Source organism: Microtus ochrogaster, chromosome 7 (assembly GCF_000317375.1).
Source record: "Microtus ochrogaster isolate Prairie Vole_2 chromosome 7, MicOch1.0, whole genome shotgun sequence".
In the NCBI taxonomy this organism is placed as follows: Eukaryota; Metazoa; Chordata; class Mammalia; order Rodentia; family Cricetidae; genus Microtus; species Microtus ochrogaster.
The window spans coordinates 84,397,775-84,421,075 of NC_022014.1; the positions used below are offsets into that span (position 1 = coordinate 84,397,775).

Below are 23,301 nucleotides of genomic sequence, written 5' to 3' on the forward strand. Positions count from 1 at the left end.
GAGAAGGAAGGGGACAGAAAGTGAGAAGGATGGAGAGGAAGAAAGGAAAATTGAGGGAGGAAGGGAAGTCGGCAGAAAGGAAGGGAATGGTGACAATGAGGCCGAGAACTCTCCTAGGCCTCTCCTAGCCCTTGAAGAACTCGTGGCTTCCTGAGACCCATGCAGCTACCAGGCGCCCACCTGCTCCCTACTTCTGGCACTTCTTCCAGCCTCTCACCTGTACAGGTTCACAAAATGTTTCCCAACAGACAGGGCCCCAGAGTGCAAGTCCAGGATAGATGCCTGAAAAAGACGTGTGTGTGCGTGTGTAAAACAAGTGATGGTCACTTTAACAGCCAAAGTTGAGCCCAGTTACCACAATCCACCATATAAAAACCCTACCTCTGGCTTCTTAAAACCCTTGCCTTGTGCACTGTCTGCCTGGACAAAGGTGTCTCTCTCTGCTGTCCAAAAGGGAAACCACATTTTCCCCTAACACTTTCAGAAACAGTCCCCGGACACACTTCCTAGACACATATGGGAATGCTCACGGTGAGTCCCAGCCCACCCTATCAACTACTGCTTTCCTTCCCTCCACTAGGTCTGTCCACGTGTGAAGTGGGCAGTGTGAAAGGTTTCTGCACACATGTGCACTTCTGCATGGACACCAATTATGCCCATCTGTGAATCCTCTCTGCTCTCTGCCAGCCCATCCCGGACACCTGAGGCTCCACTTTCTGTAGGAGTCTAGCCGTGTCCTGTTGAGGTAGAGGAATGGCAAACAGACCCTGTGATAGGCTTCTTTCCTTTAGCGTAACTCATGCTGTTTATCCGAGCTCAGCACTGAGGCTGTCACTCTGCAAGGATGTGTCAAACCTGCTGGTCTATCCGTGATGCCTTGGATTTTTCTGAACATGCTGGCCACATTCATGTGGGCATGTTCTGGGGGCTCCCAGTAAAACATGTTATATGGAACTACACATCGCTAACTTTTTTTAAAATTATTTATTTATTATGTATACAATATTCTGTCTGTGTATATGCCTGCAGGCCAGAAGAGGGCACCAGACCCCTTTACAGATGGTTGTGAGCCACCATGTGGTTGCTAGGAATTGAACTCAGGACCTTTGGAAGAGCAGGCAATGCTCTTAACCTCTGAGCCATCTCTCCAGTCCCACATCACTAACTTTTAAGGACCTGCTAAAATGTTTTCTGACCCTCACCGCCCACCTTTGAGTCTTTTCCTACATCCCAGGAGGAAAGCATGGACTATTTTACCCCATGCATGCAGTAGTAACAGACACCAGGCCCCTTCCCTTACTCTCACAATTACTTAGCTAAGGTGTGGACACAATGTGGGCTTACTCAGTATTTACTGAACTTAATGGTATCAGGGAATGCTGAAGGAGTAGGAGAAAGGTCACTCTGACAGTCTTTTAGCAAATATCTCCCTGAACCAAACTGAACAACATAAAAGGGATTCTACTTTCAGAACTCTAAAGAAAGAGCCATGGGTGAAGTCCGGCAATCATAGAAATACTTTGAAATTGGAGCAAAGTCTGACAGCCAACCTTCCCAAAGGCATGGTCTCTGCAGACTTGATTTGGGCCGACTACAGACTGCAGCACAAAGCAGTTGTCAAGATACACAGGGAAAAGAACTCATCCTCAGCTATTTCCTCACACCACGTAGAGACCAAGTGAGAATCCACAACACCACCAAGGTCCCAGTGGCCACCATCCAGCTGACCATTTACAGACGTGCGGCTAGCCCAGTTCATTCCTATGGCTGTACCAACACAAAGTGGGGACTTCCAGCTGCACAAGTTCATTCTCCCACCTCTGAGGCCAGAAGTCTAGAATCAAGATGGGTCGGAGGCACTCCTTGGTTTGTGGCCTAAGCTCTAGGGCATGGTCCTTCCTTGTCCTCCAGCATCTGTGGCCCCTGGCCTTCTTTGGTTTATGGCCACATCAGCCCACTTCCCACCTCCACACACCCACATGTAGGCTTCCTCCTTTCTATGGCTGTCTCTTATATAGACACCTTGTTCTTGGACTTGGGGCCCCTGAGAGGGACTTTCCCTCAATTACAGCTACAAAACCCCCATTTCCAAATTATATCCCAGGTTCCCCGTGGACACACCAACCTGTTCACTGTGTGATCTCCTGTTATGAAAAGGACGGCAGGCCTCCGCTGGTCTGCTGCAGGAGGACCCGTCTAAGCATCATAGGAGGCTTGGCCTTTCCCAGCAGCCACCTGGCCACCAGGCTTCTGACCTCCCCTTTTCCCACCCCTCCCCCATCCTCCCTGTCCCTACCCAGAGTGTCTAAAGTGCCAGTGCTGAAGCCAGGCAGCCTATGACAGCCTGAAGAGATGGCATGTGTGACTTAACACATACTCTTCCCAGAGGGATATATTTTGTGCCCACCAGGCAGAAGGAACCCCAGCCACTATCTGAGAAACACCATGGACAGATCAGCCCATGTCTGAGGTGGGGAACAGAGGGGACCCTGTGCAGCCAATACTTTTTCCTTCCCTTCCAAGGAGAGAAAACTTAAAATGTATCCCAAAAAAAAAAAAAAAAAATGGGAACAGGAATCATGGCAACTCACCCCTCCATCTGATCCACCTAGGGAGAGTCCCTTCTCTGCTATTCTGTGGGGGAGAAAACTTTAAATCAGAATTTAGTTGACAGCATTGTCCACAAAGTATCTAGGCAAAACATCAATCAGTATAATAGTGCCTTGTTTATAGGCTCTACATGTTTAACATTTATGACACAAACAAACTCGAAACTGTAACTTTCTAAGCTGAGGATACATCATCCTCTTGCTACTGACACACAGCCTGCTTAAAAACCACTGGCCTAATTCCTCACCACAGAAGGTGCTGCTTAGTTTGTCTGTGACCTGACAGCTCCCAGGTCAATGGAGATTTGGTAGTCACAGCTCAGACTGTAAAAGAACCACGCCAGCCCAGAGAGGCCAACCCTCCTGAAGAGCATCTTTGACAGGGCCACCCAGGAGCACTCGGCTCTCAGTAAAACACTGTAATCCTCAAGTATGACAGAGATACAGGATGAGGGTGGGGAGAAGGGAAGAGAGGACAGGCTCCTTGCTGGGCATCGTAGCAGGACCAGCATGAGGAATGAGGATGGAGGAGAAAGGGACTCACGGTCCAAATGAAGGGTCGCATGTTGACTCTCACAGCTGGTCAGAAAACCTAATCTTTCTTCTTAAGATCTTGTTTTTAAAACCCCCACAAGGAAAACTCCAGCACCAGCTGCTTCTGAGATAGCATTCATGAACCACAGAGGGATGAAATGCTATCCAGTGGTTGTCAGCTGAGGCTGGAGGAGGCCGTGTTTTCACAGAAGAGTAAGCTCCGTGGAGGGGAGGCTCAATCAGCAGAAACATTGCAAAGGCCACAGCATTTCCTCCAAGGAAGGAGGAAAATAGGACGCCTGCCCTTTGACCCTCAAAACCCTCGGGGATGATCCACAGAACCATGAGACTCTCGACTCTGTTGCTGCCCGGGCTCACTCCCCACTTTCTGCTATACCCGTGTATGTCCTGGACAAAGTGTAGAGATGCATGAGTACCTGCGAATCTGCTCCGCCTCCTCCCTGGTGATTACCATGTCAGTGACACCTCTGCCACACTTCCTGGGGGTGCAGCCTGGAGGATGAGAATTAAGGAGAAATGCTGACTACCAAAGCCGCTGCCCCAAGATCACGGCTGAGCTGGCAAGGCCCTCCACTGTGACTAGGGGGCAAGTTTGGCTAATACACCTAGTTAAAAGTCAACTTCAGATAAACAGTGGTAACTTTTCACCAGAACTGTGCCCTGTGCACAGTCTTAGAGCTCACATCTCCCTCCTGGTAGGTGTCCTGGGTTTCTCACAGACCCACACTGATAGGCTGATCCTAACACCAGTCGCTGCCCCCAAACCTGGGAAAACAAGGAAACCTCCAAACATTGCACTGACATCTCTGTTTTGCTTTGTCTTGTTAGAAACATGGTCTCACTATGTAGTTCATGCTGCCTCAGCCTCCTGAGTTCTGAGATTACAGGCCTATACTAGCACACTAATAGTTTGGCAACATTCCTTATCTTGCTTGCTGGTTTGAGCACTCTTAAATACCCCCTGGAAAGTTCTGGCACAGCCCAAGCTGAACCTGCCATTCTGGTCACTATGCTTCTCCAGGACCACAGCACCTGCCTACCACACTCATCTCCGTATCTCCTTCCACCTTGGGGTCATGCAGACACTGAGAGGAAGGAAGGTCAGAAACAGCTGAGATGGGGAGAGTGTGACGGGGTTCGCGGCCGTGGGGAGATGGACAGGATGGAGTGAACTGTGTAATGTTCTTACTGATGAGATGGGACTGTAAACTCATGGGGTCTTACTGCAAGATATGCTAACTCTGGATGGGAAGCTGCCATTTAGTGTGTGTGTGTGTGTGTGTGTGTGTGTGTGTGTGTGTGCATGTGCGTGTGTTATAAATTAAGATGTTTGAATGAAAAAGTCCTAGGACAGAGCATCCAACACAACAGAAGCATGCTTCTTTTACTGACTGCTGAAGGAGAAAGTCACGCACCCTTTCTCCTTGGCCACCCAGTCCACAGAACACTCCCGGGCTATCTCCCATGCGACTGTGTGCTGAATTCTTGTGTATCACAACAGTACCCCCTAGTGGAAGAACATAGATTCTTTTCTTCATTCAAGTTCAAAACACTACTTTGAGTAAAAAAATAAACCATTCTGTTGTGGAATATCAGTTTAAAATGTGCTACATTTGTTTATGCTGTGGAATATTTATTTAAGGATGCAAAGATGTGTTCCATTCTTTTATGTTGCATTTGCTTAACACTGTAAAGCTGTGCTACTTTGCCTGTCTAGAACACCTGATTGTTCTAATAAAGAGCTGAATGGTCAGTAGCTAGGCAGAAGGATAGGCGGGGCTGGCAGGCAGAGAAGATAAGTAAGAGAAGAAAGGAAGAGCAGAGAGCAAGAAAAGGAGAAGGAGAGGAAGCCGCCAGGGGTCAGTCATCCAGCACACAGCCAGCCACAGAGTAAGAAGAAAGCAAGGTATATAGAATAGAGAAAGGTAAAAGCCCAGGGGCATAATGTAGGAGAGAATTGTTTAAGTTAAGAAAAGCTAACTAGAAATAAGCCAAGTTAAGGCCAGGCATTCATAAGCAAGAACAAGTCTCCATGTACTTATTTGGGAGATGGGTGGTGAGTCCCCAAAGAGCAAAGAGAAAAAAACAGACAACTATACCATTCTTCTGGTTTGTTTAGAGCCAGGTCCTGCTGCAGAACAATCCTTCCATACACTGTAAATTGCACTATTATTTGTTCAATAAAGAAGCCGACTAGCCAATACCTAAAAAGGATAAGGTCAGACAGGAAAACCATACCAAGGACACTGGGAAGAAAAAGGGCGGAGCCAGCGGAGTTGCCAGGAGATGCTCCAAAACAAGTTGGAGGATAGGTAAAGCCACAAGTCACATGGCAATATGTAGAATAATAGAAATGGGTTGATTTAAGTTGTAAGAGTTAGCTAGTAACAAGCCTAAACTATTGGCCAAGTATTTAAAATTAATATTGGGTCTTCATGTGGGTTATTTGGGAACTGGGGGGGGGGGCAGTCTGCCTACAAGACCCAAAAGCTACAATGTATCTGGAGGGTACAAAGCATTCAGGAAAGCAGCAGTCCAAGAAGGCCTGCACCCCATGGGATCCATCAGGCCCAGAGGTGTGTGTTCCCCAGGGTGCTGACTGTCCTCACCTGGCGCTGAGGCCCTGACTCTGTGGCTCCTTCTCTATTGCCCCAGGGCTCCATTCTATAACCAGCTAGCTGCTCCTTCCTGCCTCAACCAGGGCCATAGGTGGAGCTGCAGACCTGTGACCTGGGATGACATTCTTCCCATCATACTTTCTGGGCGTTCCTTACCATCATCTTGGTCTCTCCTGTGTCATCCTCATCTTTCTGGAACTCTTTTTTACATTTATTTATTATTATAAGTTATTAGTTATTATTATTACATTTATTATATAGAGGTCAGAGTTGGTTTTCCTTACTCTTGATTCTCTTCCACCATGTGGGTTCCGGATATTGAACTGCAGCCATCCGACTTGGTATTACGTACTTTTAACTGCCAAGCCATCTTGCTGACCCTTTCTCTCCCTGATAATCCTGTTACTTCTCTGCACACCGCCCCTGGGCACAGAAGCTTGCTGAGATGCTGTCTACACCAGAATGCACTGGAGGGTGACCCTGAACCCTCTTTACTCTCCAACCCACTGTTGGGAAGGGAAAATTCGTCTCTGCCCAAATATACCATTTTTCAACCGATTCCAGTTGTAGCAAAAAGTGATGTTGAATTTCATTTCTGTCCCTTTGACCTTGTGTATATCTGTGTGTATGTGATTGCAGGTGCCTGCAGAAGAAGGAGAGGCTGAATCTCCTGAAGGTGGAGTTACAGGTAGTTGTGAGCTGCCTGTCAAAGGTGCTAGGAACTGAACTCAGGTCCTCAAGTTTTCTTAAATATGAGCCATCTCCACCATACACTCTTTTTTCTTTTCTTTTTCTTTCTTTCTTTTCTTTTCTTTTCTTTTCTTTCTTTTTTTGGTTTGATTTTTTGAGGTTTCTCTTGGCTGTCCTGGACAAGGCTGGCTTTGAACTCACAGAGATCCACCTGTCTCTGCCCCTCAAGTGCTGGGATTGAAGGTGTGCAGCACCACCACCCAGCTTGTTTTTCCCGACCAGTCACTCTTTATTAAGAAACCTGTGGCACATACCTTCAAATCTTCGGTGACCATCATAGTCCTCCGAGCAGGGAACCTCAATGAACCTGCCCTCTAGGATCTCACCACGACGGGCCAAGACTTCAGCCACATCATCATTGGTCCCCAGACTATTCCAGAGCAGCAATGTGATCAGAGCAAGGCCGACTCCAAGGGCCACAGTCCTCAGCCATGTCCTCTGTGACTCCTGAGGCAGCTGCTCCTTCTTGGTGCTGAGAATAGAAAACACAACCACTGGGTGCAGCTATCTCAGTAAGCGTGCCGACCAAAACCACAAGATGTTCACACCAGATACCACCAGCCATGGGCTGTGCCTACACTGACCTCTGATCAAAGTGGATGGACCCCTATCAATCTTGAGATATTGCAGGGACCCATGGGCTGATTATGAAGTAGGTAGTGGGAAACAGGAGTATCCACCTCCATCTACAATCCACCCAGCAGATCAGGGTGCCCGTCAGACCTCACCACGCCCCTCATCTGAGGTTCTGCCCCTCAGAGGAGCTTCCCAGGTAGTATGCGGCCTTGTCTCCTCTGATCACACAGGGCTGAGCACGTGCTTCAATGGACAAAAAACGTGGGTTGACCACTGACACCTCCTGCCCAGCCCACAGAGTTCCCACCTGGAGGACTGCCACGATCTCTACTCTCCTGCATCTCTGTTTGATTGCCCCACCCCAAGCACGTGTCTCTACAAGAATACATGTGCACTTGAACCAACTTGCACGAATCGAATCCACTTAACTCGAATCATAAATCTGGGGCCAGAAAAACAGCACAAAAGAATATCAGAAATGATGTATAAGTTAAGATGCCCCTATGACCCAGTTCTGCGTGGTTTGTGTCTCTACAGATCTCTGTGTATAACTGGGATATATGCGTAGTGCTGTTCAGGAAAGGTCTCACGGGCCATAGGTCTTGAAATACACGCGGAGTTGTCAAGAGCTAGGTCCCTGTCCTCAAAGGCTCCATCCTTTGGATTCAGGTATAGGTTTGTCAGAAGCCCACAAGGTCATTTTCGGGCAGGTGAAATGTGAAAGGCCGGGACGAGGTAACCGGCAAACATGTGGGGAGATGGGACACACAGCAGAAGGGAGTCATAAAGGCCCAGAAATACCCACTCGTGAGAGAAACCTGCTCACTCAAACCCACTTCAAGGATGAAGCTCCCTGTTGGCAGGGTCTGCAGAGCTCCTTGGTGGGCAGCCACGCGGACATCCCACCGTGGGATATTTGCAGCAGAATACTCCAGACCACGCGCTCTAAGTCACGCCCGCCTGATCACACTGCAATAGGGCTGGACCCATCCCACACCACGCCGGCTTGTCGTGACCACGCCCACTCATGTCACGCCCACCTCCCTCCAGGCTCCGCCCCCGGAATAACCACGCCCACACTCCACCAGTCAGGCCCGCACGCTATCGCGCGCGGCCTCCCGCCGTCCTCGCTACCTGTTCGCGCGCCGGCGCTCGGCTGCACTACTTCCCTCGGGAACTCTGGGTGGTCCCCTCCGCTGAGGCGCCATTGGGCCGGGCCGCCGCGGAGCCGGGAGGGACACGAGAGCCGCTAAACCCGTGGGCAACAGCCGCGACAGCGAGCGCGAGGCGGACGCGGTGCGGGGACGCGGGAGCGACGCGCTCGGCCCTCGGCCGGCTCGCGGCCAGACGTGAGCAATCGGAGGCCGAGTGGGGGAGGGCGTGGCCTTCTCGGCCCTGGGCGCCACTGCTTGGGGCGCCTTTGGAGGTCCGCGACCCCTCGGAGCGGTGCCGCGCAGTGCTGAGGCTCCGGCGTGGGTGAGTCAAGCCCGCAGCCGGACGGTGGGCTATACCAAGATGGCCTGTCTCCCACAGCAGCCAACGTCTTCCCCCAAAGTTGCACTGAGAATCCGGTCAGGGACTTTGAACTGCCAGTCCTGCCTCTTGGACAAGTATTTCCTGGCTGCGAGTGGGCGGGACGGGCGGGTCCCCTAAGGCTTTGAGTCCTTGCACAGGACCAGCAGGTGAAATCGTGGAACTGAATGCATCATCTCCTTTCCATTATAATCCTTTGTGGTTTTGTAAAAGGTATACAACTGTTTCTTTAAGTTCCTGGCAGCTTCAGTATCATCCAGAAATTAATTTTAATGCAAACCACACTTAGTTCCGGCATGTGTAAAGCTTATTCCCTTTTCAAATTATTATTATCCCCAGGGCTTCTGGCATAGGGAGCAAGTGCTGTACCATGGAGCTAGCCACACTTCCTATCCCGCCCCCAAATTATCATTGCCTTATGTTTTCAGTACTAGGAATTGAATCTAAGGCCTTATGCATGCTGGACAAGTGTTGTTTCACTAAACTATATCTCCGGGCTTTGTTTTACTTATTAATATGGAGACAGGGTCTCATTAAGTTGCCAAGGCTAACTTTGACTTTCCTTTATAGCCTAGGCATGCCTTAAACTTCCATTGTTCCCTCCTCGGGTGGGGGTGAAGTGGGAAAGGTGTTACAGGTGTTTGCCACTGCTGGGCTTGCAGAGTTTTTTGGTTGCTATAAATCATAATTATCTCACAAGGAAATCAATGGTTTTCTATTTGGGGGCAATACACAAATACTGTATTTGAATACGGAGATAAACTTTTCGGTTTATTTTCATATTAGTAAAATGAGTTTCCTCTGGTGTAGTAGAGCAAACTTGGCTGTTATCAGAACTGAAAAAGAAAGGGGGAGGGGCTGCCTCTGCTCCTGAGTTGTAACTTGAGCTCTGTCCACCAGGAAGAAGTCCCACGTGAAGATCCTGCTATAGTAGTTCACAAAAACAAACAAACAAACAAAAAAAAAAACCAACATGTCACGTGCCACGCCGTTTCAGATGAGATTCGTTCATTTGGACCTTAAAGGAGCACCTCCGAAGGTTTCGTACCTCTCTGAGGTAAGGACTCCATTTGCCTCTAGATAAGCACCTTTTCCTCTGTGGCAGTGGGCACTGTGACAAAACCGTGGGGACCCTGGATCAGGCAGGGCGGCGACATAGCATAGATTTTTCTTTTCCTCCCATTGCCCCTCAAAACCAGACAGAACAACCAGGATGGCACAAAGAACAGAAGAAACCACGATGTCTTTGTTGGGACTGAACTGTATCCACCAGAAAGAGAAATTCAAATCTTAACACAGAGAGTTGGCCAGTTAAGATGAGGTCATACTTGATTTCTATGAGTCTGAATAAAAAAGGTGGATTAAGGGGCTGGAGAGATGACTCTGTGTTTGAGAACACTGGCTGCTCATGCAGAGGACCCAGGTTCAATTCCCAGCACCCACATGGCAGCTCACTCCTGCCTGTAATTCCAGTTTCAGAGTATCCCACACCCTCACACAGATGGACTCTAATGCATATGAAATAACAAAATAAAAAAAGACACATGCAGGCCAAATACCAACACACATAAAAATTAAATGAATAAATAAATAAGAGTTACTTTTTAAAAAGGTGAATTATGTGTGAGGTATATGTTTTGGGGAAGCACACTGTACACTTACCCATGTGTGTGCATGGGGAGATCATAGGTCAACAACAGCTGGTTTCCTCTATCACTGTATTTTTAGGGGTACAGGGACAGGATCTCTCACTGAACCTGGAACTCACCATTTCAGATAAACCCCATAATCTGCCTGTCTCTACCCTGCCAGTGCTGGGGTTACAGGCATACACCCCCATACCTGGCTTTTACATAAGTGTTAGGGATCTAAACTCAGGTAGAAGCGGAGGTTTTAGGTGTGGGGAAGAGGAAAAGACATGTAAGAAGGACACCTGTGACAACAGAAGCAGAGATGGGAACGATAGTCACAGATCAGTGAACATGAAGGGTAGTTTTAACTACAGTAAGAGACAAGAAGGATGTCCTGCTATTTCCTGGCCTCCAGAACTATGAGAGAAAATTCCTGTTACTTGAAGCTATTTCATGTGTGATCAGTTCTTACAACCGTCCTCAAATACCAATACATTCTTCAGCATGAACATAGTAGCACTTATCTGTAATCCCAGCACTGGAGAAGTAGAGGCAGGAACTTCGGGAGATCAAGGCCAGCATTGATCCTGAACTACAGGAGACATTGTCTCCAAAAAGAGGTGGTGCTTGGCAGTGGTAGTAAAGACCTTTAATCCCAGCACTTGGGAGGCAGAGGCCAGCCTGGTCTATAGAGTGAGTTCCAGGACAGGCTCCAAAGCTACAGAGAAACCCTGTGTTGAAAAAAAAAAGGGGGGGGGAGGAAAGGAAAGGAAGGAAGGAAGGAAGGAAGGAAGGGAAAGAAAGGGAGGAAGAAAGCAAGCAAGCGAGGTGGTTCTTGACAGACCAGATCCTAGCACTTAGGAGGTGGAGACAGGAAGGTCAGTTCAAGGTCATCCTCAGCTACTTAGTGATTTTAAGGCCGGGTTTTACTACACGAGAGCCCCTGTTTCAACTCATATCACACCCCTCCTACTGAAAAGGGGAGAGGAAGGAACAAGGAGATCTCTGACTTAGTAATCCTCCTGGCATGCTAGCTGCAGTGACTCGGGCAGTGCCCCCCAGGAAGAAAGTCCACGGAGGTCTGGCCAGTGCCATCTGAACTCCTGTCAGATGTGCCCCCTCTGGTGCCATTTTGGAAATAGTCTTGCCCAAAGAATGAAGCCTGGCTTTTAAAGACATGGTCAGCGACATGACTCAGTGGATAAAGTCCCTTGCTACTAAACCTGACAACCTGAATGTGATCCCTAGGCCCCACAGCTGGAAGGAGACAACCGACTCCTGCAAGGTGTCCTCTGACCGTACTCAGGGTCTGTTGTGTGTGTGTGTGTCCCCATACATACACATATATATATACACACACACATAAACAAATGCAGTATTTTTAGCTTGACTGTAGCTAACGACCAGCTTCAGGAAAATGGAACGTAGATATGCTAAGGGACATTTGAAAATGCAGTCAGACACAGAACAAATGTTGGTGATTTTTAGCAAATAAATTTGAAATTAAAACACAGTATTTGTTATCAGTGAGAGGCTGATACAGGAAGAGGCAAGTGTGGGCTTCATAGTTCTAGGCCAGCCTGGAGTGCAGTATGATACCCTGTCTCAAAATAACATCATGTAAGTAGGAAGCAAAGACAGTCAGATCTCTGTGAGTTCCAGGACAGCCAGCACTGTTTCACAGACAGACGCTGTCTTGAAAAACCAAAAATCTGCTCAAGGGGTTAGTGAGTCCTGCCAACCTGATGACCCTTTATAAAGGAAGAAGAAAACCATATCCCCAATTCTCTGATCTTCACATAGGCACTGTGCCCCCCTCCCCTTAAATGAATATCAGTTCCCATCCCTCTCCAGGACTTAGAAAGGAAAAAGGTGCACATTCAGCTAAGTCCTTCGTTGTTCAGATTGCCACGTTTTTAACCCGTTTCTCTCCAGGTGTTTCCCCTACTCCACGCACTTGGTGCAAATGGTCTCCTCATTGAGTATGAAGACATGTTTCCCTATGAGGGCCGCCTGATGCTGCTGCGGGCCAAGCATGCCTACAGGTATCAGAGCTAGCAGAGGCTGCCCAGGGGGCGTGAGGGCCTCCAAGAAGGGTGGCTTGTGCAGAACTGTGGGTGGGTAATTGGAGTCTAATAGCTTACATTCCTTTTCTGACTTTCTAAGCATATATCTTTATTTATATAAGTTGGTTACAAAATTAAAACATGTAGCCTGGTGTGGTGGCTGACACCTGTGTTCCCAGCACTTGGGAGGCTGAGATAGGATGATTGTTGAAAGTCAATGGTCAGCTTTGGCTGCAGAGTGAAATCCTGTCTCAAAAACAAAGCTGGCAAGGCAGTGGTGGTGTAGCATGTAATCGCAATGCTTGGAAGGCAGAGGCAGGTGGATCTCTGTGAGTTTGAGGCCAGCCTGGAACTACAAATTGAGTTCCTGGATAGCCAGGGTTTTTACACAGAGAAAAATCAAACAAACAAAATGGTGGTATACAGGCAAAACACTCATATCAAAAAAAAAATTTATTTAAGTAAAACATTGAGCGCCTGGAAGGGTGTCTTTGTGTTTAGGAGCACTTCTGCTTTTATAGACGACCGGGTTTGGTTCCCAGGACTCACGTCCTGGCTCACAACCACTTGTAACTCCAGGGAATCCAGTGTTCTCTTCTGACTTCCTCAGGTTCCCACAGGCACATGGCACACACAGAACGTGAGCACACATACACATGCAGGAAGTATTTTTTAAGTAAAACATGCACATTAAAGGTGGTCAAGAAGCATTTAAAAGAGAGAATGAACACCTGCTCTGACTCTATGGGGAAGAGTAAGAAGTCATGGGGCAGCTGGAACCGGGCTGCTTTTAAGGCCACAATTGGATTTTTTTCTCATGTGTTTATGTGTCTGTCTCGTGTGTGTGTGTATGTGTGTGTGTTTGCATTCACGTGTGGATGTGTGTGTTTGCATTCACGTGTGTGTGTGTGTGTGTGTGTGTGTGTGTTTGCATTCACGTGTGGATGTGTGCAAGTACATGTGGAGGCCTGACATCCCAAGACTTTATCACTCGCCACTTTATTTGTTGAAGCAGCATCTTTGGCTGAATCCAGAACACACCATTTTGGCTAATCTGGCAAGCCAGCTTGCTCTGGGATTGCCTGTCTGTGCCTTCTGAGCACTGGGATTACAGATGGACCACCATGCTCACCCAGCACTTACCTGGGTCCAGGGATCTGAACTCTAGCTCTCTTGCTTATGCAACAGGCATTTCAACCACTGGGTGATCTCCCCAGCTTCTCACAGTTTGATTTGAACCTTGGAATGAATAGGCAGGGGGAAAATACTAAGCCTCTTATAGAAATCAAGATTAAAACAACTTTGCAATGTCATTTTAGTTACTGAATTGGTGAAGCCGGGGATGTAACTCAGTAGTTACTGAGTGCTGGCCTAGCATACACACGGTATTGGGTTTGATCCCAAGCAGAGGGTCTGGGGGTGTAGATGTGGTCATTGCTGATTCTTTAGTTAGGCATGGAATAACTGCCTATGCTAGTCTCGAATGGCCCAGGCAGGAGCATGGACTGCCATCCTGTTTCAAAAAGTCCCAAACAAACCAAAGGCCATGTTCTGTGGCTGCAGAAAGTGACCACCACGCTCGAGGGCAGTATGGCTCTGGGTGTCCAGTTCCCAGTGCGCCTGCACATGGTGTAGGTTTGCCTGCTCGCTGTGCTTTGCTGTGTTCCAAACAGTGAATATTTGTTTGTCTTTCAGAGTAAAATAAAATCGGGGTGAGGGGGCTGAAGGGACCCTTTCTTAGGTTAAGGCTATATAAAAGCAGGTAAGTAGTTAATTTTGCTCCTGGGCCAGTCTGTCAACCCCTGTTGTGCAGGATGACCCTGTGACCAGTCTGTATAAGATGCAGAGGGGCGGGGAAGGACTGTCTGGACTGACACAGGCCTCTGTGCTCTTATCACTCCAGCCCCTCTGAAGTTGCAGAGATCCTGCGCCTGGCCAAGCTCAATGAGCTGGAAGTGGTTCCCTTGGTGCAGACATTTGGACACATGGAGGTGAGCAGGAGGAGTGAAATTACTGGTGTGGGTGTGGGTTTCAGAGATTGGGCTTGGGCTCCAGTGTGAGGCAGCAGGACCTGACAGGATAGGCATAGGCATGCTGCCTGAGCCCTTCTCAGCAGCACCAGCCTGTCAGCAGCCAGAGAGCACACTCTTGGTCAGGGCAGCTCTGGAAGGAAGGAAGGAAGGAAGGAAGGAAGGAAGGAAGGAAGGAAGGAAGGAAGGAAGGAAGGAAGGAGGGAGGGAGGGAGGGAAGAAGCCTTGCATTTTCTGCTTGTGTCTTTTTACCAGTGTTCAAAATTATTTCTCACATGTAAGACAACTGAGAAGCAAACCTGGTGTTGATTTAATGACTTGTAGGATGCAGTTGCAGTCATTCCTCTACAATAAAATTTAAAAAGAAAAAAGGACTGGAGGGGCTGGAGCTGTTAAGACCACTGGCTGCTCCTCCAGAGAACCCAGGTTTGATCCCAGCACGCACAAGGTTGCTCGAAACTGCCTGTGACTCCAGTTCTAAGGGATCTTATGCCCTCTTTCTGGCCTCATGGGCACTAGATATACATGGTGCACAGACCCCTAACCCCAACAAGGAAAACACCTATGTAAGTAAAAAGAAGCTAGAGATACTAGTAAGTCATCTAGTAAAGTAACTTATTTAGCACATGCAAAGCCTTGCGTTAAAGTCCCAACACCACGGGAGACTTAGAAGGAGGGGGAAAAGGGAGAGGGAGGCAAACAGGGAAGGGAGAAGGGAAGAGGCTGCTGAGGAACCAGCTAGGGGGTTTAGAACCCAGCTCAAGCAGTCAGAGGCTACTGCCCCGCAGGCTCTCAAGCTGTCTCAGCTGCAGCCATCTGGAAGAGACAGGAGTCACCTGTGCAGGCCACCCAGCTGGCCCTCAGGCACACTGTCAGTTAAGCAACATAAGCTTGAACTCTTGCCAGGGACATCATGGGGACCAGGGTCCTTAAGCACCAGCTCCCCCCTCTCCTTGTCTCTCCATAGTTTGTGCTAAAGCATGCAGCATTTGCACACCTCCGTGAAGTGGCTCTCTTCCCCAACACCCTGAACCCTCATGAGGCTGAGTCGCTAGCACTGGTAAAAGATATGGTTGACCAGATTATGGGGCTGCACAGGGGTGCCCGGTGGCTCCACATTGGCTGTGATGAGGTGAGTACCTTCGCTTTCAAGGTCTGCAGCCTCTTTTCTTCAGACACCTTGTCCCCTGTCATGGCTTCTTTCTTTTCTGTCTTCTTTTTCTTGTATTTATTTATTTATTTACTTATTTATTTTATGTGTATGGATATTTCGCCTGCATATATGTCTGTGTACCATGTCTGTGTGTGCCTGGTGCCCTCAGGGGCCAGAAGAGGGTGTCAGGATTGCCTGGGACTGCAGATGGCTATGAGCCACCCTGTGGGTGCTGGGAGTCAAAGCTGGGTCCTCTGGAAGAGCTTCCAGTGCTCTGAGCAATCTCTCCAGCCCCCTCTTTGTTTTCTTTTGGTTTAATTTAATTTAAAAAATTTTGAGATACAGTTTCATTACATTATCTAGGCTGATTTGAACTTTTGATGCTTCTGCCTCAACCTGCCAAACACTAGAATTACAGGCGTGTGCCACTGTGCCAGGAACTATGGATTCTTTTAAATAGAGAAATAGTCCAAACACTAAAGAATAAAGGCCAGGATTGCCAAGGAGATAACCGTAATTAGGGACCTGTCCTAGATGACCTCTCTGGAGAGGAGTGTCATCTGGCATAGGCAGTCCTACACAGAGCCCAAGTAAGAACCCCACATACCAGATGTCACTACTGTCCAGAGGGACAGACTTCTTTACTTCCTCCTCCTCCTCCTGCAGGGACAGAGCCAGTTCTAGCCGTGAACAAATCCATGCCCTTTCAGACTGTTCTAGCAAAAGAAATGCAGTTTGAGGTGTTGAGAGGAGAAAGTGTTGTTATGTTTGGATCTTGTTCCCCTGGTGTCTCTGTGGTGTGTCCTCCTACCTAGCCTGCCCAGTGGCTAGTCTCTACCCCTTCTCATCTGGCCAGATTCTAGATGTGGGCAGTGCTGGAGGAGCTCTGAGACAAAGACCACAGCCTGGGTTTGTAGGCGGTCAACTCTGAGATTTCCTCCCCATGCCCCACCCCTGCCACGAGACAAGGTTTCTCTGTAGCTTTGGAGCCTGTCCTGGAACTTGCTGTAGACCATGCTGGCCTCAAATTTACAGAGATCCTCCTGTCTCTGGCCTCCCCAGTGCTGGGATTAAAGGCATGCGCCACCATTACCCGGCTGAGATTTCCTCTTTTAAAAGAAAATTAGAGCTGGACATGGTGGCTGACACCTATAATCCTAGCACTTGGAGGCTAGGGCAAGAGAATTGCCACAAATTTGAGACCAGCCTGGGCTACACAGCTTGGGCTGTGGTATCTCAAAATAAATCTGAAAGTAAGATTTGAGGATACACACTTGAAACCCAGCTCCTTACAGCATTGAATTACAAGCCAGCCTGGGCTACAGGAAATCCTGCCTCCACAAAGAAGAGGATTGGGGCTCGAGCACTACTGCTCTTCCAGAGAACCTGGGTTCGATTCCCAGCACCCACATGGCTGCTCACAACTTGCGTAAGTTTAGTTTCAGTGGATCTGACATCCTTGCACAGACATACATGCAGGCGAAACACCAGTGCACACCAAATAAAAAAACAAAAAGAGGAAAAGGAGCAAAATACAATCATAATCTGTGTGTGAAGCCCTGTCTCAGAAAAAAAAAATATGTATGTACATTTCACAGATGGAATCACACCACATGTTGCCTTCTGTGTCTGGCTTTTTCATTCCCATTGTGAGTGCAGGACAAGTCCCATCAGCATCATCACGTGTGTCAGGAATAGCCATGGCACAGTGGGACACATCCATCCACTCTTCGCTGAAGTAATAGGGTGACCTGAGCAGAGCTGCTGTGAGCCCAAGAGTGAATCTTCCTTTGGAGACCAGGGAAGCTGAGCTCCTTCTTAGTCTCCTCTGTCCAAAGGATGGCAGCAGACGCAATCCCATCCTGTTTCTTCCTCCTAGGTCTACTACTTGGGCGAGGGGGAGACCTCAAAACAGTGGCTACAGCAGGAACAGAACAGCCTTGCAAAATTGTGTCTGTCCCACATGCAGGCAGTAGCCAGCCATGTGCTGGCACAGCACCCTGGCACAACACCCTTGGTGTGGGATGACATGCTACGGGACATCCCCCAGGAACAGCTGAAAGGTTGGCAGGGCCTGGTGGATGGGGGCTTACATGTGGCTGCCCAAGACCTCAAGTCCCAGAGGCCTTGGAAATGAGCTCTTAATGTGTGTGCTCCAGCGAAAATGCGGGGTTTAATTCTCCCTTCAAGTTACCGTGCAGCCTTGCAGGATTGTGGGCCAGAAATTGGTGTGGCTGCCGGCAGGCCCAGAGGGGCCATGGGACTGTCCAGTGCTTCCAGGGCTTTTGAGAGCCCATGTGTACCCTGTGTCCAGTCTTGTATATGCCAGGGTTAAAAGTTCACACTGTCCCAAAGCTTGGAGATGAGAGCTGAAGAGTACCTTCTCCAGCCTGGGAGACAGCGCCTAGACACACCACCTAGCTCCACTGAACCTGACCTCCAGCCTGGGAGACAGCATGTAGACACACCACCTAGTTCCAGCCTGGGAGACAGAACCTAGACCCATAACCACCTAGCTCCAGCCTAGGAGACAGCACTTAGACACACCACCTAGCTCCAGCCTGGGAGACAGCACCTAGACCCATAACCACCTAGCTCCAGCTTGGGAGACAGCACTTAGACACGCCACCTAGCTCCACTGAACCCTGAGACTAGTGTATTTTTTTAAAAACATTTTTTATGGCTTATTTAATGTGCATTGGTTTGAAGGTGTCAGATCCCCTGGAACTGGATCTTCAGACAGTTGTGAGCTGCCATGTGGTTGCTGGGAATTGAACCCAGGTCCTTTGGAAGAGCAGTCAGTACTCTTAACTACTGAGCCATCTCTCCAGCCCCGGCTAGTGTATGTTTTACATTAATGGGTTAGAATCAGCTCCTATTAGAGATGTGTTCCAGTTCCCTGAGGCCTCAAAGCCAGCAGCTCGGAGGAGAGTGTAGGAGTCCCTCCTCACAAAAGCAGGCAGCTACAAACACCATCTATAGCTCTGTAAGCTGTACTGAGAACCCACTAGACCCGAGAAGACGTTTGTTTTCCCACTTTAGCATTAAAAGAATATGCCAGAGGTGAGCATGGTGGCACATGACTGTAATCTCAGTACTTAGGAAGGTGAGGCAGGAGGATTGGATTTCAGGGCCAGCCTGGGCAGCAAAGTGAGACCCCTGTATAAAGTGACCTGAGTGGTCTTTCCCACACTCATGGCCTTGCTCTGTTGACAGCATCTGGGGTGCCTCAACTGGTGGAACCTGTGCTCTGGGACTATGGAGCTGACCTGGATGTCCACAGCAAAAGTCAGTACAGGTTGCTTCTGGTGCATGTGCCTGCATGATTGTTTCCTAGTCCTCCATGACCCTGTAACATGAACTCTTCAGCCTGGGAATACAGGCTTCTCATTTGGCTGACCAGCATGGAAAAGAAGGGCCATGCAAAGCCCCCTGTGCTGGCATGAGATCCCCTGCTGGCTCCAGATCATCCCAGGTTCTTTCCTGAAAAGTTTATTCCCAATGAGTGATAAACCACGGGCCATATGGGAATGGAGTCTCCTCTCTGCTAGGGTAGCAGCTCTGGGCTGCTCTGGTTAGGCTGTGTATCCAGGGCCTCTCTCTGTAAGAGCTGCTGATCGGCTTGTTTTCTTACCTAGTCTTCCTCATGGGAAAGTACCAGGAGTGTGGCTTCCAGAGCCTGTGGGCTGCCAGTGCCTTCAAGGGGGCCACCGGGGCAAGTCAGGCCCTGCCGCCTATTGAGCACCACGTTAGAAACCATGAGCAGTGGCTCCAGGTGGCGGTCAGTGGGCCAGTGGATACTCTGCAAGGAATCATTCTGACTGGCTGGCAGAGGTAAGGTCAGGCTGAGTGTAGAGAACAGTTCCCCTCGCCCATGATGGCAGCCTGTCAATGTTGGCCTTGCCCTTCATGCTTTTCATTCCCTCGTGGCTGAGGAAACACTGAAGTGCTCAGAACCACAAGCACGCGGCCCTCTAGTCTCTGTGGTTTGCATGTTCCATGAATGATACCGCATGTCTCACGTAGCACAGCATGAAGATTAGTTCTGGTTCTTTTAGGATGTCACACCCTTTGAAAAATAGAATGAGCCCCGTCTTTGGTTCTGGCCAAATCCTAGCATCAGGTTCCAACCTTTGAGCTGGACCAGTCGAAGCTGGCAATTTTGCTAGAAGAGCTGGAAAGGTGTCCCATGGAGCCTTCACAGGTTCCAAAATGTGACTGCAGAGCAGAGTTCTCAGCCAGGTGAGGCTGCCTAGTGTGCTTGTAAGAGTTGCTCATGGCTTCAGTCCATGTCTACTGCTTGGCTTCAGAAACAGTTCCAGATGGCTCATGAAGACTTACCAAGCATTTGCCATTCCAGTAGAGAGCACTAGGGTGTGAGTTAAACCAAGACTCACACAGAGTGAAGCCTTTCTATGCCTTGCATAGTGGTTAGTGACTCACAGAGGTACAGGAAAACTGAGGGGGCTGATGTGATCTCTGGTCCCTGGCTCTTTGATCAGCCTTCACCTGTCACACTCGAGGAACATCTCTCTACCCCTTACAGCTAAAGAAACTGAGACCAGGAGGTTCTCTGCCCAGCACCAGAGGGGTCAGGTGACCTGCTGGGCCTTAGGGGAAAGCATGAGGTCGATAGATAGGATGCAGACCACAGAAAAGGGGTAATAAAGACTACAAATGCTCCACCTCAAGTGGACACTGTGGAGTGGACCCAAGTGCTCACGGCCTCTTTCCCCACACAGGCTCCTCCCTAGGGCATCATAAGAAACCTAATGTAAAATCCCATGACATGGAACCCTAAGCCAGGTAATGGGATACACCAGGCTGCCCACAGTGGGTCTCAGCCTTGGAACCCCTCAAACAGGAGAAAGAGTACCCAAATCATGGCATCTTCATCATGATAAGATGAATTGAGGGCTGTGGCTCTGAATACTCTTCTTCTGGACGTAGGTACGACCACTTCTCTGTGCTGTGTGAACTGCTTCCTGTGGGAATCCCTTCTCTGGCTGCCTGTCTACAGTCACTTGTGCATGGTATGTCCCAGCCAACAGTTTTAGGCCTCTCACCTACCCTTAGCTTACAGGAAGTGGGAGGCCAGGTGCTGGTTTCCCTTGACCATCATTGGCCAGCTCCATCTGGACTGCAGTCCTTTGCAGGGGAAGAAGACTCGTGTTTACAGTCCGTCTACTTGCTTGTCTGCCACTGGTCTGGGATTGCCTACACCCAGATCCTTAGCCTGAGCCATGGGTAGATAGGAAGTTAGAACGGACATGCCCCACAGACTTAGAAAAGCTACATAAGAAATTCATGCTTCAGGTGCAGATGCAGAAGGTGTCTTTGCTGTATAAGTGTCCTGCGATGCAGACTGCTGCAGGAGCCCCTTCTCCCAGTGCTCCTACACCCAGACTGCAGGAGACAGGCATGGGCACTGCTCAGAGCAAGTGCAGGCAGTGGGCCTTGGTGAAGTAAACCATGCCCATTTAAATTATAAGACTATGTAGGACGGCCGGGCGGTGGTGGCGCACGCCTTTAATCCCAGCACTCGGGAGGCAGAGACAGACGGATCTCTGTGAGTTCGAGACCAGCCTGGTCTACAAGAGCTAGTTCCAGGACAGGCTCCAAAACCACAGAGCAACCCTGTCTCGAAAAACAGAAAAAAGAAAAAAAAAAGACTATGTAGGAATTTACAATGCTCAAAGAATGGCCACGTGGACAGGAGAGCCCCCCAAAACATTTAACAACTATGGGGTAGAGGCAAGATGTAGAAGTGGTCTTATTTTAGCTTTTTTTCTGTCAGTTGTTTATTGTAAATGTCTAGAATGTGCAGAAAGACAAGCAGACAGCCCTCACCAGTACTGAAAAGTCATTGGTGTTAGTGGTGTTGACTTTAGCTCTTCCTATTTCTGAGGAATGATTGTAGTGGGAGCTAGGCCTCCCAACGCGAAGAAGGAACTGTCTGTCAATGGCTTCCTGACAGCCTCTCGCGCTAATCTGGAGGTGTGTCTGCCCTGGTCTCACACCCAGCAGTTTGTTTGGAGTGCTCTAGAGCACTCTGCCCATGACTGACCTGGACATTTGCCCCGTGGACTGTGTGGTGAGGCCACGGGCTCGTGCACATAGTACCTGCCGCTACCACCACACCATTCTTGGTGTGTAGTGAGGCCATGGGCTTGTGCACACAATGCTGCTACCACACCATTCTGGGTTCCACCCCAATCTTAAATATCTCTCACATGCTCAATGAAAAAGCAGCCAGCGAGCCTGGCTGGGGTCCCCTGAGATGCTGTGCCTTTTCACCCATAGCACCCAAAGGTCAGGAGGCCTCTCTGACCTCTTCTGCCTGTGGATGGTTTCAGGAGGCTTTGCTGAGGATGTTAAGCTGAGAGTGGAGCACTTCCTTGGGGTTTCAAGCCTGGAAATAATGGATACTGTGAGGTAATCCCATCCTACCTGACATGCCCCACCCCTCCCTCCTCTGGGGAACACCCATCTCAGTGTGACTCTCTGGCAGTGAGGGAGCTGGCTCCTTCCCTGGCAGTGACATCCATGCCCTCGTCACACAAGTCAGCCTCCACCTGCGTAGCTCTGTGGATACGCTTCTGGAAAGGAACAGGTAAGCGACTCCATCTTCTCCCGGCATTGTTCTTTACAAAGATTTTCCTAAAGTTTCCCCACAGTTAACTCTTATCCACTGCTGGCTCACTAACTGTCAGGATTTGCTCCAGGTATGTCACTGGCTGGTTCAGCCCCTACCACCGCAGGCGGAAGCTTATTCACCCGGTTATGATCCAGCACATACAGCCAGAGGCACTCAGGTAGCCAGCGTCATCACATCCTCCCAAGTGCTCAGGCTCTGGAATATCCTGTCCCTTTATGAACACCCACAGTAGCCATGGTTATGGTTGTCAGTGTTAAGGCAAGAGAGTTCCCCAGATACTGCTGCTGTGGATCCTGGATGAACTGATAGGTCACCGCTGCCTATCAATTCATTAACACTGCCTGCTCATCAACACTGCCCCTAACATTAGCAAGAAGCTAAGTGGTTCCTGGCCTGAGACACATCATCAGCCACTCAGATTCATCTTTGGAATCAGGCCACATATGGTCCCTGGTGGCCCTGTAACTCCCTGGTGCAACCTAGCTGAGCATCCTGTGGCTGGAACCTCTCCTAGTTCAGGACTCTAAGCTAGGGTAATACACTTGTGCTGAGTCCAGTGTGCTGCTAGCAGCAGGAGCCATTCATGCCAGGCATGGTACTGCTAAAATACAACCAGTCATTTATTTCGTCCCAGTGGTAAACTGAGGCATGGAACGGTACTGGCTCTGGGGGCTGAGGACATTGTTTAGTTAACGTAAACTTGAGCTTTAGCAGGAATTCTCATCAAGTCGAGCTCACAGTTGCTGTTGCCCACAGCCTTCTAAGCAGATGGAGCAACCTTGTGCAGCAGCTGGAGGCGGCCCTGCAGCTGGCCTTCTACCCGGACACCATAGAGGAGTGGCTGGAGGAGAACGTGCTTCCGAGTATGCAGCGACTGCAGGGTCTGCTGCAGGACCTGGGTGAGGCGGCTGCTCCACTGCCACTGCCACCACCCCCCAGCTCATGCTGGGACACGGGTCAGAACCCCTGAGGGTCAGCCTGGACAACACCAAGATTCCTGCCTCAGTGCCCAGCCACGTGGGGCCTGTGGTCTTCCTGCTGAACCCTGGACACCTGTGTAGACAGGCTCCCAAACTGTAAATAGTACCTTAGGCAAAGCAGAACACAAAAAAAGGCACATGG

The 23,301-nt window shown here is 49.3% G+C and overlaps 2 protein-coding genes across 3 annotated transcripts in view; one reads left to right on the top strand and one right to left on the bottom strand.

Annotated features, from left to right (window-relative positions):
* The window catches only part of Ogfod3 (2-oxoglutarate and iron dependent oxygenase domain containing 3), a 24,927-nt gene extending 16,591 nt beyond the window's left edge, over positions 1 to 8,336 (bottom strand). Inside the window, exons 1-5 of the mRNA XM_005350912.2 lie at positions 8,243 to 8,336; positions 6,787 to 7,004; positions 3,581 to 3,656; positions 2,592 to 2,634; positions 218 to 282 (exon numbers count right to left, since the gene is read on the bottom strand). Coding sequence (XP_005350969.1) covers positions 218 to 282; positions 2,592 to 2,634; positions 3,581 to 3,656; positions 6,787 to 7,004; positions 8,243 to 8,316 — 476 coding nt within the window. The 5' untranslated portion in view covers positions 8,317 to 8,336. The remainder of the gene's footprint in view (positions 1 to 217; positions 283 to 2,591; positions 2,635 to 3,580; positions 3,657 to 6,786; positions 7,005 to 8,242) is intronic.
* A 177-nt stretch (positions 8,337 to 8,513) lies between these two features.
* Positions 8,514 to 23,282, top strand: Hexd (hexosaminidase D). 2 transcript variants are annotated; one of them, XM_005350914.3, is made up of 13 exons: positions 8,514 to 8,584; positions 9,542 to 9,698; positions 12,208 to 12,317; positions 14,242 to 14,329; positions 15,336 to 15,500; positions 17,401 to 17,584; positions 18,738 to 18,809; positions 19,160 to 19,355; positions 20,472 to 20,554; positions 21,878 to 21,956; positions 22,033 to 22,134; positions 22,247 to 22,336; positions 22,936 to 23,282. In XM_005350914.3, exons 2-13 carry the CDS (start codon positions 9,615 to 9,617, stop codon positions 23,147 to 23,149), a joined length of 1,467 nt encoding a protein of 488 aa, XP_005350971.1. In that variant the 5' UTR covers positions 8,514 to 8,584; positions 9,542 to 9,614; the 3' UTR covers positions 23,150 to 23,282. The 2 variants fall into 2 exon arrangements, with proteins under 2 accessions (XP_005350971.1, XP_026636222.1); XM_026780421.1 differs by having other exon boundaries at positions 22,060 to 22,134.
* The last annotated feature ends 19 nt before the right edge of the window (positions 23,283 to 23,301 follow it).

Bases quoted from the DNA above. Each gene is read 5' to 3' on its own strand.
- Hexd (XM_005350914.3), top strand. From the start codon at position 9,615: ATGTCACGTGCCACGCCGTTTCAGATGAGATTCGTTCATTTGGACCTT. The intron at 15,501-17,400 runs GTGAGTACCTTC...TCTTCCTCCTAG, and splicing joins TCCACATTGGCTGTGATGAG to GTCTACTACTTGGGCGAGGG. The intron at 20,555-21,877 runs GTATGTCCCAGC...GGATGGTTTCAG, and splicing joins TCTACAGTCACTTGTGCATG to GAGGCTTTGCTGAGGATGTT.